The 17630-nt window shown below is 37.5% G+C and overlaps 1 protein-coding gene across 7 annotated transcripts in view; it reads left to right on the forward strand.

Moving 5' to 3' along the window:
• Window positions 1-17630, forward strand: part of RB1CC1 (RB1 inducible coiled-coil 1) — an 80093-nt gene that overhangs the window by 13290 nt on the left and 49173 nt on the right. For 5 of the 7 annotated variants that reach the window (XM_080338839.1, XM_080338837.1, XM_080338841.1 and 2 more), the window contains 4 exons: window positions 96-214; window positions 2141-2268; window positions 4686-4812; window positions 5062-5232. In XM_080338839.1, the coding sequence (XP_080194965.1) occupies window positions 2198-2268; window positions 4686-4812; window positions 5062-5232 (369 nt within the window). In that variant the 5' untranslated portion in view covers window positions 96-214; window positions 2141-2197. Of the gene's footprint in view, window positions 1-95; window positions 215-2140; window positions 2269-4685; window positions 4813-5061; window positions 5233-11306; window positions 11363-17630 lie in introns of those variants that run through there. The other 2 variants (XM_080338842.1, XM_080338843.1) reach the window with 2 other exon arrangements.

Raw genomic sequence — 17630 nt, forward strand, 5'->3', positions numbered from 1 at the left:
ACATACACTGATTTCTGAGTTAGATGCACTGATGACCATAAAATCTTGACGTTTTAATAAAACCTGTAATTGCATTCTGTATCTTTTCTTTGCAGATCTTCTCTGGCTTTGAACAGCCATGCTACTTTGTTGCCAAAAATCAAGTAAAGCGAATGTGTGCATTAATTCTCCTTTTGCATTTGAAGAAGGTGGTAACTTTGTATAGTGCCTGAAGGTAATTCTTTCTTTGCTTCAAGTTAAAAAGTTTGAGACTGCTGATGCCTGTGTGGCAGATGCTGTCATAAGCATTTTGAGCTCAGTAATGTTTTTTTTCTTTCTGTGTTTTAAATAGTTTTAGTGTTAAGGTGTGGAAAGGAAAATGTTTTATTAAAATTTTACTTTATGTACATGAGGTTTCTGGACAGATTATCTCTTAAATATCACTTGATATTACAGAAAGTAGCATTTATGTGAAAACTAGATACTGTGTGAGCCTTTTACTTTGCTTAGGTGGAGGAGAGGTTTTTTTGGTGGGTGCTCACCTTAAGCATTGTATTATTTAACACATTTGTTTCTTATTCTACCTGGACCATGGTCCCAAATCTACCCTTTGTGAAAAGAAGTCTCTCTACATGTGAGACTGATTATTGTGAAACCTAGGCCAAAGAATTTAATAATAAATTATTGCTAGCTTGTTCTTGATGTTCAGCAGTGTTTGTCTAATAACTTTGTTTATAGAGTGTATTATTCTTTTTCCAATATAAATTGGAACTGGTGCCACTGAGTGCAGTAGAGTTCAAGTGTAAGAACAGCTACACTCAGTTTAGATCAAATTATTTAACTGGGGCTTTTTTGTTTGATGTGATTCTGTTTCTGAAGCCTTGTTGTGAACATGCATGTTCTGACTAGCTTATATACTATAAGCTTATGTACTATAATACTTGAAAAGTGTGTGGAAAGCTACTCTCTTGAAAGAAAGTTCTTTTGACTTTCTGGACTTATTCTGGTGAAACCTCTCCCCCTTCCTCATTTTAATGGTGTTTTTGTTATTTTTCTCTTCAGTTTTTCTGTTTGTAGGCAAGGAGATAAACGCAAATTTCATGTAGTTTTACAATAATATAATTGGCTGTGTAGACCTTGTGTGTATATCCTGTTCACATTTCAGGGAAAGTGGGACTACTTCCTGTGAAGTAACTTAATCCAAAGAGTTGTTTTTATAATGATATAAGAATATTGCTGAGTAGCTAAAACTTTTACAGCTTAACTTTTCTTAACTCCTTCTACATTTAAAAAAAAAAAATCAGGTCATGAGTGACTGCAGTGCTAGTTGTACTTCTGCAACAGCTTTGTTATTGTGGGGGAAATTATGAATAAACTTCCGAGCTCCTGTTGGGGAGAAGAGAAAAAGTCTCAGAACTTTTGATTTTTTGATTTATTTTTTTTTTTCCTGTTTCATTCATTGGAAAAATGTGCTTATAGTTGTTCACACAGATACTTGTAGGGCACAGGACTGAAAAAACATGCAATATGTTGAACTGCACTGCTCTTCTCAGTCACTCAATATTCACTATTAGTGATGAACAAAGTAGCTACAGATTTGGCTAGTGCTGAAAGTAGGAAAATATGTACATTTTGTATGTGTTCATAATGAATTAAAAGTTAAAAATTATCTTAGCTGTTTATTTTTATATTTTGCTAATACTTCCATATGTCCGAGTGAAAAAAATATAGACAGGGATAGTAGTGAGCCGATAGACTTTGTAGCAGTAAACTTAGCACATAGAACATGCTGCTGTTTGTTAAATTTAGAAAATATGTCTGGAAATAACTGTACCTGGGGCTTTAAAAATGCATTTCATAATTGAGAAAAGTCAGGTGTCCTCTGCAACTGAAAGTTGTCTCTTCCTCTCCCCCTGCCCTCCCCTCAAATTTTCCTCAGTGTATGTTTTCATGTGTTCTCCTAACCATCTGCCAATGCAGAGGCTTACCATGCCCATGTTTCTGGTCAGAGGAGCATCTATATGTTTAGTAACGGGTAAAGAACTGTGGAATATGAAAGCTGATGTGTTCACTGCTATATATCTACAAGTATTTTTTCAAAAGCATGTAAGTGTCTTTTTTGTAACTTGTATGTGAAACTAACATCTGAAATTTTTTTCAGTTTCTAAATGATTTTATCAGTGGAAGTTATAAACTTCAGAGACCTAAAGAAATCATCATGAAGCTATACGTATTTCTGGTCAACACTGGAACTACCCTTACCTTTGACACAGAACTTGCTGTACAAAAGTAAGAAAGTAAATTAATTGCCTATTGTTTGTTTTTAAAATAAATTTTTAAGAGTGTATGCATACTTTTTGCATGCTGAGTTCTGGAGAGCTGATACTTAGTTTTGTTTTGGTCAGTCCCTATAGTTATCTTCTAGGTTTTCATGTATTTGAGTTAATTTTGGGGGTTTTTTTTGATTAGTGTTTTCAATGCCTTGAAAAGGTACCTGTGTTTATTTGAAGTCCCATGAACGGATGGAGAGATTATTTACTTTCTGGGGCAGTGAGACAGGATGACCTGCTCTTAGCCAAGTCTGGTGTTTTGTTTGGTGCTTTTTGGAAAAACTGTCAGAATGACTTCTGATCTTATGTGACCTTTTATTGAATGACATTGCTGTTTAGAATTCCTATATAAACAGCTTTTTTACTGACTAGTATAACAGAAGAAATTCTGCGGACTGTTCTTTTACCTCTCAGTATATACTCATCCTGAAGAAAATGTTCAGTCTCTAATATTTTTGGATGCTGAAGAACTGGCATATAGATAGGGTTTTCTCTCATGTCCAGGATGATTCTGTCCTGTGTTGTAAGGCTCCAAAACATTTTACAGCATTTTATATGTAGCACATGAACTTCTGAACTCTGTACTGCCTGAGGTGTGAGCAGTTACAGAATCACAGTCAAGTCCCGACAGCTTTGCTGCTTGTATTTTTTTTCACTGCCCATTAAAAGCATCTTGCAAATGTAAAGATGCTTTCAGAGAGGTCTAGATATACTGGATGTATTGGATCCTTTTCCCTTGTTCTCATATAGGATTCTGATCTAATAAGTAAATCATTTATCATGATAGCCCGTATACCCTGGAACTTGCAAGAGCCAAGCTTACCTGCTGTATTTATATTCTGTCAGTGATGAATGAGTTGTGATTGTGCTTGAAACACTTCTGCCATGGATTTCATGCCCAAATCCATTATTTCCTTTTCTCTTGAATTCCTGTTTGTAATTTTCATGACTCAATAAGTGAATCTGGATTTTGAAACTTCTTTGGGGTGGAAGAGCCCTAGGACTATCTACATTGAGTGGTTTTGCATGCTCTTCTGCAAAGCCATTGATGCTCTGGGTGTTTTTGTACATGAAATAGCATTTCATCTCAGCCATTCTCAATCTACTGGGTCATTTGCAAATGTGTCACCACCCCTGTATGCTTTCAGTTACGTGAAGACATTCTGTTGCTAAATCATGGTGTGTGAGGCACCTAATAGTCTGGTATGGGTTGACTCTTTGTTCAGTTGAATAGTTCTTTGAGAAGACTCTTCAAGACTCTTCAATTGAAGAGTTTAACTACTTATTCGTGTATCTGTGTATGTAGACTTGCTCTATCTAGCAAGGCTAACTTTCTTGGGTTCTTTGCCTATGTCCATGTCTAATGCATGGACAGGCCAAGCTATTTTCCCAGAGACCATGGAGGTGATAGATGAGCACTTACTGTGACACAGCTAGTGAGTACAAGCTTGTGCTTGTGAGGTATTTGTAGTGAATTCACAATGTCATATTGAATCATGGTTATTTTAGATAACTGATCTTTATTTTTTAAATAACTAGTCTATATGTAGGCTATGCTTCCTACCATTTGTATCAAAACCATTGATACCTATATTAATTATTCACTTGATACTCTGAAGCTTTTTAATACCTTTGTACAGGTACTGCCTTAGTATGTTATAGTTTAGGTCAGTTACTGTATCATATTAGTAAATTCTTGCTTAGCTTGCTTTTTGCCTGTGTCTTCAAAATGAACCATAGAACTGTCTAAAATAGTCAATAATGTGACCTTGTCATCACCTAGAATTAAAGGTTAAGAGTGGTGAACAAAACCAGGGATGGTTTATTGATGTACTGTTTCTGCATTAGAAGTGTCTGTAATGTTTATATGAATTTATTGCATATACATGGATTGTTTAATTTCCTGTTATTGTTAAGTGCTATACTGCGCTTCACAGTTATGTTATGCATAAGAAAGTGTTAATATCCTTGCTGTTGTCTTCTAGGGTTTCAGTAAACCACCTGTTTGTTCATCAAGTATATATTCAAAGCGCATAATGTGACTTTTAAAGTTATTATCCTAAATGCATGATGTGACTTGATACAGAATTTCAGCATCCTATCAGATCTTCTTGGAAGAAGATTGCTGATAACTTAAAAGTAATGCAGAGGCTGTCATCTTTTAGCTGGTAGCTTAGTAGGTGGATATTCAGAGTGCAACACATCACAGCACTTACAAAACTTAAAAATATGTATTTATGCGGAATAAAAAGTAATATTTCTTTTAAAATATTCTACTTTGATATGGACAAGTCACCTGTCTGTATTACAGGAATATGTAAAATTAGACACACAAATATGCTGATAGTGTCATCTTCTCTTCCCATTTTTTTCCAGTGTGGCTGATCTGAAACATGCAATTCAAACAAAGTATAAGATTGCCATTCAGCACCAAGTACTGGTTGTCAATGGAGGAGAGTGTATGGCACCAGACAGAAGAGTGTGTAGTTACAGTGCTGGAACAGTAAGTGCATACTGCATTTTTCTTCTTAGCTGTCATGTTTAGGGGAAGAAAAACATGGTTTACTAAGGGATTTTAAAGTATTGTACCATTTGCTGAGTTTCTTAGCTTAGAAAAAATGCTGTTTATGTATTCAGCTTATAGATGTAGTTCTTAATGTGTTCTTAAGACATGTTACCCACGTGATGGAATAATTGGTGATTGAAGAATAAGTTGCCATAATGTTTGGCGTCATTTTCTTTTTGAATGTAGGACACCAACCCAATTTTTTTATTCAACAAAGAAATGATCTTGTGTGAACGTCCACCAGCTATCCCCAAAACCACGTTTTCAGCAGAGAATGAGATGGAATTGAAAGTAGAAGAATCTCTCATGATGCCTGCAGTGTTTCATACGGTAGCATCACGGACACAGCTTGCTGTGGTAAGTAAATTCTTACTGCACTGGTACACCAAAGGAAAATAACCTTTTAAATGTCACAGGGGAGGCTTGTTACAAATTATGAAATAGTTTGTTCAAAAGACAGTAAGAGTAGCATATTAGTGGTGCTGTATTTTTCAGAGCCTTTGTCTTGAAATTTTAAGGTAGGTATTGTAATCCGTTCGTTTCTTCAGCATGTTCAAAGCTTTTTTCAAAAGCATATTGTAATAGAGCTTTATGGATGCTTGCGTTTACAGCATTTGCAAGATAAAAGCAGTCTGTTTGCTTTGGACCCATGCCTTAATGCTCTGCCTTATTTTCAGTGTCTTCAGTCTGCATCAACCTGTAAACAGAAGAGTTTGTTACTTTGAAAATGTTAATCCCAGTAGAAAATTAGCAGTAGAATTTTTAAAAGCACCTTGCCAAGATTGTGTTTCATCTTATATGTCTAAACAACTGTTGAGGAATTAATAAAACTAAGCTTCCTTTTCCTAAAATTCAGGTCTTTTATTATTGAGTGCTGGCTTTTACTTACATAGAAAACGAACTTGTCAGATTACCAATTTGATTGCTTTTGTATTATTTTGATAGGAGAAACTAGTTTTCTGCAAAATGGTCAGTAAGATATCAAGTGTGCATTGCAGCAGGAGTGGCTGCATGTTCAAGAGAGTGACACAATGCCTTCAGTAGCTGGATTACTTTTCTTAATGTTAGGAAATACTGTCCTAATTTGCCTTTTCAAATTTTGTATTATAAATGCATTAAATATTTTTCATGTCTCTAAAGATTATTTAAATATCCAACAGCTAGGAGTGAGGAAATGGTTATGTATAGCACTTAAAACAAAATGAATAGTAATATATGTTTTAGCCTGTTGTCTTGGTAATAAGGTTTCTTGGTTTCAATGACAACTTGAATGTAGACCAAAAGTATATTTAGCACTTTAAGGGGATGCTTTTTTGTATAGCTGAATTCAGGCAAAAGTGCCAAGTCTTGCATATAATACAGGGTTGGATTTGTTTTTTCTCCTTGGCTTCCTGACCTGTCAGGACTGGGAAAGTTAGCCTAAATAATCTGACCTTGACATACTGTCTGATTTAAGGCCAGGATTGAGTCCAGCAGACTGTCTTCCTCTGTCTGCCACCTGTTGACAGTTCTGCTGACTTAGTAACAAGGACCTTGAGTAATTAGGGATCTGTGAATCATATGACCATCATACCGAGAAGAGTGGATATCAATGTGAATTCAGCTAGGAGTGGGAGGTTTTCATTTGTGCTCCTTGAAGACTGTGAGGATTCTGGCTTAGGCAGCTTGAAACTCAAAGTGCTTTAAAACCTTTTTTTTTTTTTTTTTTCTTGTGGAGTGTTAGGATTATCTTATAAAAGTCAGCAATACTGATATATGTTAAATGTTTAATGTTAATCTGGTATGAAAGTGAGGCTGTAGTAATTACTATGGTCTTTGTGCTGTATTTAGGGTAACAGAAATGAAAGGTGGTAGTACCCAGTCCCACATTTCGTATTGTTGATATTTTATCTCCTTTCTTCATCCTGTCTCTAATTTTGTGGTCTTGAAGATTCTTAATTTGGTTTGAAGATTCTTAATTTTGATTTTGGTCTGGTAAAGTTAGTATACTCTGATAGAACAGATGTAAGTCCTCTGGAGTAAACTTTTTATATTCCGGGAGTTTTATGAAAAATACTCCTACTTAGACTTGAAAAGAATTGTTAATGCTACCATCTCTTTCTCCTTGATTCTGAAGGATTTGTTAACATGCAGAGCAAACAAGTTTATTGCAATGTTTTTGCTTTTTAATTAATTATTTAGAACTTCACTAGCTCATTCTGGTTGGCAAGCCTTCTGTAAGGGAAGCCCATATTTCAGAAATAGTCTTCGAAGTCTGTGCGTAGAGTACAGCTTTTATTGGCCAACTGGAGCTATAATATTTAGCTAGGGACTGAAAAGTTTATCTAGACACAGAGATCCTGAACTGTTTTGCAAGAAGAAAATCTTTCAATACTTGATGGCACCTGTTAATGTTATTATGGGTTGGAGGGTGGAATTTGGTATTTAAAGGTCTTTAAATGTGGATCTAAGTAGAATAGAGTTTTTGTTTTTAGCCTGCAGATTTATCTTGAAAAAGATTATTCTCTGTTCCCCCGCTCTTCCTGTTCTTCCTTGCTTGTAAAAGGGCTACAATTATATAACTTAGAAAAAAAAAAAAAACACTTAAGTGAAAAACTTAGACATTTATTTAAAGGTTAAATAGGTAGTATTATTCTTAAATCTGGAACACCTCTATACCCACAGTTAATTTTACCCAAGACTGAGGTCTTTCAAAACCATCGGCTCTGTTAGGCATGTTAGTGATGCATTGGGTTCTTCTTTGGGAGGTCAGGGGAATGACAAAACCATCATGTATGGTGGAAGATGAGCAAATAGACTATCATGATTTTACATATACCAAGGTGTGGAAACTGTGTAAAGGAGTTAAGTATTAGTGTTGTACTAAAGCAGTTTTTTGTGATACCTGCTTGAAGCATATTGAGCAGTAATTCAGAAGAAACTGAGGGATGGCTGGGAATGTGGTTAGAACATTAATCTTCCTCAAGTTCCATCATGAGACTCTTGGCTGGAAGAGGGAGTATGGGATAATCCTTCTCAAAATTGATGAGGATCTGGGGGGACCTATAAAAGCTATGAACCTCTGTAGCTGTGAGATTGATGCATCCAAAGGCACACTGAGAGTACCTGGGAGAATAATGGAAGACTTCCTGCAAAATGGGCACTAGAAATCTACCTTATAATGAACCAAGATTTGTCTTTTTATTGATTTTAGTGAGATAGTAACCTGCTTTACCAGAAAAGCAGAGTGGTGGTACTTGATGGAGTGTTTTTGCCTATTGCAATTACTTGGCATAACTACATTTCATTAATTCATATTTACTACTAATATGTGATTAAAATGTTTTATGTTAGGAAAATGAAAGTTACAATCTACATCATTGTTCATGATAGAAAGTCTTACCTATTCTTGTCAGCAATAAGAAACAGTGATGTATAACTGTGTAGAAGTGGGGGAGAATATTTTGTAGCTACCAGCTTATATTTAATTTGACATCTGTTCTACCAAGAGGATATACAGTATGATTTTTAAATCAGACTTGGTATGAAATTGTAAACAGCATAGGAAGTAGTAAAAATTGCTTAGGAAATGGCTGCTAACCTGTCCAAGAGCTCTTTGTCATCTCTTGTACCTCATGCCCTAAGTCTGCTTTAGTAGTAAGCAAGCTCGTGGTGTTGAAGATTATGAATATTTCAGGGTGTGAAGACTTTTATTTCTATCTTATTTCTAACTCATTTTAAGCATGCCTGAAAACTGTTTAATTTAATCAAGTCTTTCAGCATCTGTGTCATGAACTGTATATTGCTTGGCAACTGTGCTGTAGAACTATATGAAAGGTGTTGTTCATTTGTTTGTTTTACCTTACCTTATTTTAAATCTTATTTGTACTGTGGGGAAAGGTGCAGAGAGAATTCTGGTTCACTTTTTTCTGACCCATACTTTGTATACACTGGTATATTGCTTTTTTTTTTTTTTCTTACAGTAACAAGTAGTTCTAGTTTCCTCTTTAACAAGTATTTTTATTAATCCATGCCTTTCCATCATTTTTTGCCTGTCTAAAGCTGACAGTTATCTATTTAAATTATACTTTTGCTTTCTGCGTTTTTTTGGTCATAATTTTCAGATATCTGTAGTTACTATTCAGATATGAATAAAAGTAATCTTTCAGTTCACAGTGGAGGCCTTGGCATCCTTATGGGCTTGTGTCCATATATGTATAGGGTATAGGTATATGTAAAAGCAGCCATAATTTTTTTTCCCAATTGAAACTATTTTTCTTAACTTACATGTAGCCTTGTTTAGATTTAATACCTACTAACCAAAAATCATTCCTGTGGGAAACTTACTACCTCTTGTTTGGCTTTCCACTGTACTGTACTGTGATTATCATATCAAGATCTCATTTTATTCTTTCTTTTTGCTTTCATGATATAACATCTATACAGATTTTAAGTTCCTGTTGATTCACCAAGATCTCATTAGGTAGAATTCACAGTGTAAAGATTCAGTAGCTTTAAAGAAGTTATGTCTGTTACATAAACTTTTTCCTTTACCAATTAAACGTGGCATGATATCTTTGTTTTACAAACTTCTTTCAATCAGATCTTTTCTGGTCAGTGTCTGCGGTATCTACTGTCTGGCTTTTAAATGTCAGTTAAAGCAACCTTCTAAGCCTATCTTCATTTTATGTCTCAGTGTCTCAGTTTCCCTTTGACTAAAAACTTCCCTTTGAGATGTCTGTACCTAAAGGGCTGTAGCGTGCCTTTTTACAAAGAGCCTGATTTCCCACCTCTCTTCCAGTTCAGCAGTTTTGGCCTTGAGCTGCAGTATGTGGACAATGAGGTGCACAATGTGTTTGTAAAAAGTTACGTACACACCAGCTTAGGAGGAGATAAGTTGTTCTCTACACAGTGCGTTGCACGATAAACTATGTTGTGTGAATCTTATCTAACCTTGAGGTCTTTTAACACTGTTGCTTAAAATGATTTCTGGTAGCTTAGCCTTTAGGAAAGGACTTTTTTTTCAGTTAGTGATCCAGCTGAAATTCCTGTGTTGTTTGTCCTAGAAGAAGGATATTGAAACTTGGCCATTTTGTTAGTGGATATATTTTATGTTTCAGGTGATGCTGTTGCTGTCATCATCAAACTGTCAATTCTGGTCAGTTTTTCTTTGAGAAATAGAAATGAGGATGAGAAACTATGTGGTCATTTCACTTGGTTGCCTAAAACTGTGGCTGTAGTCATCATACCTAGATCATTCTTGGTTTATTTCCAATCACTTCATAATACTTAAGCCAAGAAATACAGTCATTCTTCCTGAAAGCTGCTTGTATACTATTTAGAGAAATGCTCTTTCAGTTCTACTAGAAAGCTGTTTTGAAACCGTTTGGGAAAGAGTTACTTTAAAATTTTAATGTTCTTTTAGGTGTTGTAATGTCTGTAACAATTGTGTAGCTAAATTAATTTAGCTAAAAAGAATGAATAGCATTATTAGTCTAATAGACACAGTTCTGGCTCCTTCACAAAAGTCCAGACTTGTTTGTAACTGAGATTAATGATCAATCTCATATCTTTTAAAGTAGTGCAGCTGGATGGGTGTTAGGGTATAGGGTAAAAATGGAGTAGGTTTCAGTTTACTCTACAGCATACTGACAGATCTACCCTAAGGCATACTAAAAGATACAGCATTTGTTTTGGTTGGCCTTTGTAACCAGAACTGTTAGTTCAAGCCTTTAGAAAATTCACCAGGAGAAGATGATTTGTGTGGCTTGGAATCAAGCTAGTAGAAGTTACCACTTACCTTGCACCATGGTTTGCTTCCCTGGCTGTGGTGGTTTATGTCAGCTTCTCAGTATTTTCTTCTGTGGTGAACTCTGTCACTTGACTTCTCTAAGCTCACTTTTAATGTTGGAGTGAAGAGCCAGTGAAAACAGTACTGAAGAAAGTCATAAAGTTATGACTTGCAGAATAACTTGTTCTGAGTATGTAGTAAGTTGTGTACTGTGTGGAGAAATGTCTGAAGGATGCGGTCACCAAAAATGATGAATATTAAAGGAGAATGGAATAATGAGCTGTCTAATGAAAGGAGAGAAATTGCCGTGAAATATCCAAGTCTCTCTCACAGTGAAGTTAAGTGTTCCAATTACAGATTTTAAAAGATAAAATCTTGAAGTTGATTTATCTAGTTAGCTTTATTGATGTTTTAGTTGGAGCTATATACATTATAGATAATGGTCTTGGTTACTAATTTTGGTAAGCAAGATAACAGTAACCTTTTGTGGAAGTGCTAATCTGCTGTTATAGTGTATGGGCATGTGTAATTTCACTTTCAAGGATCTTTTTTTTTGGTTTGAGGTTGATTTTTAGGGTGACTGAAACCTATAAGGAGTCCTTTCTACAGGATTTCAGACACATGGCAATAGAGGACTTTGACTTGTTTCCTTTTACTACAGGGTTGTAGAGAATGGAAAGAACCCTGCATTTCCTGAGAACTTTTTGTTCTTTAGAGGTAAGTCCAAAGACCACTTAAGACAAACAGATCTTCCCATATTTTCTTAATTCACATGAGCAGAATTATGACAGTAGGATGCAAAGACAGTATCTTGAAATCAATGGCAGTTAATTTCTGTTTTAGATAAAACATACTTTGTTCCTTCTACTGATTTTGATTGAAACATCCTAAACAGAAGTAATTGTAATCAGATAAATCACCTAAATTATTATGATTGAAGGAAATAATTCAAATAAATGTTCTGTTAAAGCGCCCAGCCAAAGATAAAAATCTTTCTGTTGGGCCTGTGAATTTCTTGACAAATTAGGAAGTGAAGATGCCTTTATTTACAGCAAGTTGAGATTAGCCTGGATTTATTCTAGTTTTGTACTGGTAGTGGTGCTTCTTGAGGTCCACATTCCAGTGTTGTGGTAAAGCTGTCACTGTTGTAGGTATGTGGTTATAGCCAAGATGGACATAGCTTTACAAGCTATGTAACTGAAGTTAAATTTTTGCTCTGGGCGTCTGCCAGCTATCCTTGAGAGGACCTGTGAAAAATCAATGACAAAAGCAAGCCTGTTGTTAGGCAGGCTTCATTTTCTATGCTGGAGCTGGCAACTTTACTGAGAAGTGTTAAAAATGTTGTATTGCAGACCTTTATTTAGATGCCTCACATAATTCAGTTTTTACACTGTATTCATTTAGCAGAGAGCTGCTGAATTCTTTTCTGCATACAGACATACTGTTTGTCACAGAGGTGCACAAAACTAACCCAAGCGACAGATAAACTCAGACTTTATTTCGTGGTAACACCAAATCAAAACCACAGAAACCAGTGAGCAACAGGAACAATTGCAAAACCAGTCAGCACTCCAATAACATTTAGCACTCTCCGTGCAAGTCCAATGTGCCAGTCGGGGTTTTATTACTAATCTTGTTACTAGTCCTGCTGTGGCCAGTAGGACTAGGGAAGTGATTGTCCCCCTGTACTTGGTGCTGATGAGGCTGCATCTCAAATACTGTATTCAGTTTTGGGCCCCTCACTACAGGAAAGACTTTGAGGTGCTGGAGAGAGTTCAGAGAAAGGCAACAAAGCTGGTGAGGGGTCTGGAGCACAAGTCTGATGAGGAGCAGCTGAGGCAACTGGGGCTGTTCAGCCTGGAGAAAAGGAGGCTGAGAGGAGACTGTATCACTTTCTACAACTACCTGAAAGGAGGCTGTAGCATGGAGGGTGTTGGTCTCTTCTCTTGAGTAGCTAGTGATAAATGGAGAGGAAATGGTCTCAAGTTGCACCAGGGGAGGTTAAGATTAGATATTAGAAAACATTTCATCACAGTATGACAGTATGTTTGGGATTGGAAGGGACCTCAGAAGATCATCTAGTCCAATCCCCCTGCCAGAGGAGGAATGCCTAGATGAGGTCACACAGGAACATGTCCAGGTGGGTCTTGAATGTCTCCAGGGAAGGAGACTCCACAACCCCCCGGGCAGCATGTTCCAGTGCTCTGTCACCCTCACTGAGAAGAAATTTCTTCTCAAATTTAAGTGGAACCTCTTGTGTTCCAGCTTGATCCCATTACCCTTTGTCCTATCATTGTTTGCCACCTAGAAGGGCCTGGCTCCATCCTCATGGCACTCAGCTTTTATATACTTATAGACATTAATAAGGTCCCCCCCTTAGCTTCCTCTTCTCCAAGCTAAAGAGACCCAGCTCCCTCAGCCTTTCTTCATAAGGGAGGTGCTCCACTCCCTTAATCATCTTTGTTGCCCTGTGCTGGACTCTCTCCAGCAGTTCCCAGTCCCTTCATGGAAAGGTCTGTGAAGCATTTGAACAGGCTGCCTGGGGAAGTGGTGGAGTCATCTTCCATGGAGGTGTTAGAAAAACGTATAGATGAGGCTCTTGGGGACACAGTTTAGTGCTAAATTTAGGTTGTGGTTGGGCTTGATCTTAAGGTTCTCTTCCAACCAAAATGATTGTATGACTCTACTACATGGTGACTCACAAGAATGATGATCCAAAGCACGTGCACACACTCACAAAGGGAAAACTCTCTCAAGGACAGTCAGAAGATATAATTGCTTGCCCGAAGGGGCAAGAACTCACTCAAGGTTATATCCAGAAGTACTGGTCGCTCACCAAGGGCGAGTTTGAGGGCTATCAATCTCAGGAGGTTTCCTCAGATGGTGTCCCAGTCTGAGGGTAGAGATTTCAATCACAGTTCCTCTGCTTTCAGACCACTCAAAGAGGCTCTTTGGCAGGAGAACTATTTATAAACTGTTTGGATCTGAGCTGTGATAATATTTGGACATGGACCAGAAGCTTTTCTGGGCTGAGGTGCCCATTGACTGGGGACCCTGTCTGTTGAGTGGGGGGTCTTGCCTCCCTCGCTTTCCTGCTGGAGGGCTATGTGTGACTGTGGGCGCCATACCCTGGTGGGTGTGTGGAGGTCAGCACCCAGCCAAGGTGTGTATGTGACAGTTGCCATGCTGGGGTAAAAAAGGCACAAAAATAAAAGAACCAGTGGCTGCCATACTAGTTGCCCTGGTCTTTATCAGGACAGCTGGATCTGCCACATGAGTTATGTGAAATAGATCAGTCTTGATCCTTCTGTAGTGGCCTTAGGAAGTCTCCCCAGAATTGTTGTCTACGGACATGGTAGGAAGAACAAGCCAAATCACTTGAAGATGTGTTTCAGTAGTGAGGGAGTGATAAGATACAGCTGTATAGCTTTTAATTTCTGAACTACTTTTTAGCTACACAGATACTCCAAAGGAAGCAAAAAGCTTCACTACAGCATTTTCTTGCTGCACACCTTCCCCTTTTGAAAGCAGGGTTGTAGAACTGACTGAAACAGTGTTTTCTTTTTGACCCCACCTCTTCCATACAGCATTAAAAATAAAATAATGGTTTATCAGAGTGTTCTTGTTTGTAGTGAATGAGGCACGGACTAAGGTGCAAAGAGAGACATTGATTACAAATTCAGGCTTGCATTTATACTTGCTATGATGCTTGATCAAGCATTTGCTGATTTCCTAAGTTATTCATTACATAAGCAATATATCTTGTATTCCCACCAAAATTGCTGCATTTTTTGGTCTATCACAAGTTACCCCCCTGTCCTTGATGTATCAATCAGTATACAGGCCTTGCTTCTTGTATTTTTCCACCAATGCTTGTTTTCACACTGACTCTTGTAGTCTCTCAGAGGCCTGATGTCAGAACACTGCCACATCTCCTTCCTCTTTTTTTTAATAATTGCATAGCCATAGCAGCATGTAATTGCATAGCCATTACACGATTACAGCTTTTTTTCAATCATTCGTTGTACACGGGATAAGACACGTGGTATGAAATCAGAATAAGTAACAAAACTCAACATACAAACATTCTAAGCACTGGGTTAAAGAAACGCCATGTTTCACAATTTTCTATGGCACCCATAACTGTTACAGAATCATTACTTAATTTTCCCTGCATAGTGTTTAACACAGAATAATGAGCTCCCGTGTCAACTAAGAATTCTATTTCCCTGTTCAGGATCTGTATTAGTATATTTGAGCTGTCTCTTTAAGATGGTTTAAAAACTCAGTAGGAGATTCCTTATGATCCTGTTTAATCTCAAAAAGTTTTGGCATATTTATGACTTTAGGCATAGCATGTCTAATCCCATATAAAATCACTGTCGATAACGATTCAGGCTGTCCCTCGATATAAGGATATTAGGATCTCACTCTGGATCTGCCAAGGGACAGTTTTGATCTAATGTTCCCTGTATATTGCCTGCCAATACCTGTTCTTCGACAAACCTTTTACCAGTTTTCACAAACATCTCCCTCTCGATACTATCAAACAACATCTTTAACATCAGGTCAATTTCTTTCCAGTCTGGATTTTGAGTCTTTATCTTGAATCCCTTTTTCCTGCCACTAGACTAAAACCTCTGCTCTCTGACATATCCACTCTACCTTCTTGGCTATACTTTCTCTGTACCTTCTTTCATTCTCTGTATTTTCTCTGCTACACATTCTGAATCTGATTTGGCCAACATTTGTGGTATTGCACCACAGGGAGTGATTGACATGTATGTCTGTAGGGGACACATCAAACCCTAAACTATTTAGATACTGATGTGTTGTGAAATTTAGATAAAAGCAAATAGGTGCCCATAAGGTGGAACTCCTGTGCTTCAAGGAGCAATGCAGGAGAGTCATTGAACTTGTACAATTTATCACAATACCATGTAGCTTTTTCCCTGGCAGCCTGTTTCGAAGTATCCCAAAACCACCACCATGGCTGCATAACTCCTGGCTTGGTGCAATTTCTTCCAACAGTTCCATTATATAAGGTACTTAAACATCTTTCTGTTACTGACACTCCTGTTAAGCATGTACGAAAAGGATCTGTTGGTGTGGACAAAGAAACACAGAGCATAGTTGCACGGGTTAAGTTAGCTAAGGTAAGCCATACATTTTCTTACTGAATCAGTCCTCTGTTGACAGGCCACCTGAAGACTCCAATGAGGAGGCAACATAAGGTCCTACACATTTTGACACAATCCATTTCACTTGAGAACCTGCAGAGATACAAGCATAGCCCATCCCCAGGTTATTAGATCAACATGTCCTGACCATTCCTTAGACACAGAATCTTTTACCATCCTTAGAGGCCGTTGCTGTTCTGGTATGCTGGTGCTATGTTGCCATTCGTAGCTACTACACCCAGTATCACTACAGTTCAAAAAATTCCGAACGTAAGAACCTTGACATAAATGCTCCTGGGATGAGAAGCCAGGCTCTCCCCTCTTCTGTTTAGTTAGCATAGCTTCAAAGTCTCTATGCGCTCATTCTACTATAGCTTGCCCTGTTGGTGAGGTATTCCCGTAATATGGTAAATGCCCCATTCATTTAAAAAGAAGTGAGCTTTGCTGGAGCAGTAAGCTGAACCACTGTCTGTTTTTATGCATTGTGGAACTCCTAAAACAGCGAAACATGTTAACCAGTGTTTACAGACATCATGTGCTCCTTCAGCAGTGTGTGCGGTAGCAACGAGAAATCTGGAATGAGTGTCTACAGAAACATGTATCTATTTGAGTTCACCAAATTCCAAATAATGCATTACATCAGTTTGCCATATTTCATTAGCAGTAATACCTCGTGGATTAACATCCTCTTTGGATGGCATAGGTGTGAACTGTTGACAATCAGGGCAGGACATAAGAATGCTCCTGGCCTGATCCATTGTAATTTGAAATTGTTGTTTTAACAACCTTGCATCCTGGTGAAAGAATTCATGTGATAATTTAACTTGCTCAAAGGCTTTAGGCACAGTAAGTGGCAGAGCTAGTGCATCAGCTCTCCTATTGCCTTCTGCAAGAGGTCCTGAAAGGGCAGTGTGAGAACAGTTGTGCATTGCATAAAAATCATGACATCTATGATTTATTAGAAACCATGACATTCTCAATTCAGTCATGAAGAAGTTTATCCACTTCCTTGAGAAAAGAAGCTTCTAAGTGGTTAAGTATGCCTGCTGCATAATATGAATCAGTTACAACATTCAAAGGTTCACTACAGAACACCTCAAAAGCCATCCTAACAGCTGTTAGTTCAACAACTTGTATTGACACTTAATCTCTTTTTTTCTACCTTGTGTTCCCAGCACCAGGTTTCTGAGTTTAGCCGCGTAATTACAACTTTGTGAGTCACCGGAGGCATCAGTAAAAACAGTCTTGCTGTTTACTGGTCATTTCTGACAGCAGCATTTGCTGTATAATGGTAAATTACCAATTTCAGCCCAAAGTCTATGTTGAGGGTAAGGAACTAATATGTTCCCTCTGTCTATTGGCAATTCAATCTGGAAATTCTCATCTTCGGTTAATAAATGTATGTAAATTCTCTTTTGTTGTAGGAATAAATATACATTCTGGGTCTGTCCTGTCCATAGCATATAAACGTTCTCTGCCTTTATCAGTTTTGCATACATTTCATTAATTGTCTAAGCTGTTTTCATTGGTATGTGAGCGAGAAAAAGCCATTCCAACACTCTTACAGAATCACTTAATGATTTGTCGCATTGAAACAGTACTGCAAATGGTTGGAATTTACTAGCTATGAGTGCCAGCCAAACAGCATCACCATCCCTGTTTTTGTTCCATAGCATCATATACTCTCTGTTTTGCTCAACTCAGATACGCACTCTTGGTATTGTTTCTCCAGATTTTTTCAGATTTCTGAGAATATAAGAATTAATATTGATTGCTGTGCCGACCAACCACCCTATTAAAGCTGT

Source organism: Nesoenas mayeri (assembly GCF_963082525.1).
Source record: "Nesoenas mayeri genome assembly, chromosome: 2".
NCBI classification, from domain to species: domain Eukaryota; kingdom Metazoa; phylum Chordata; class Aves; order Columbiformes; family Columbidae; genus Nesoenas; species Nesoenas mayeri.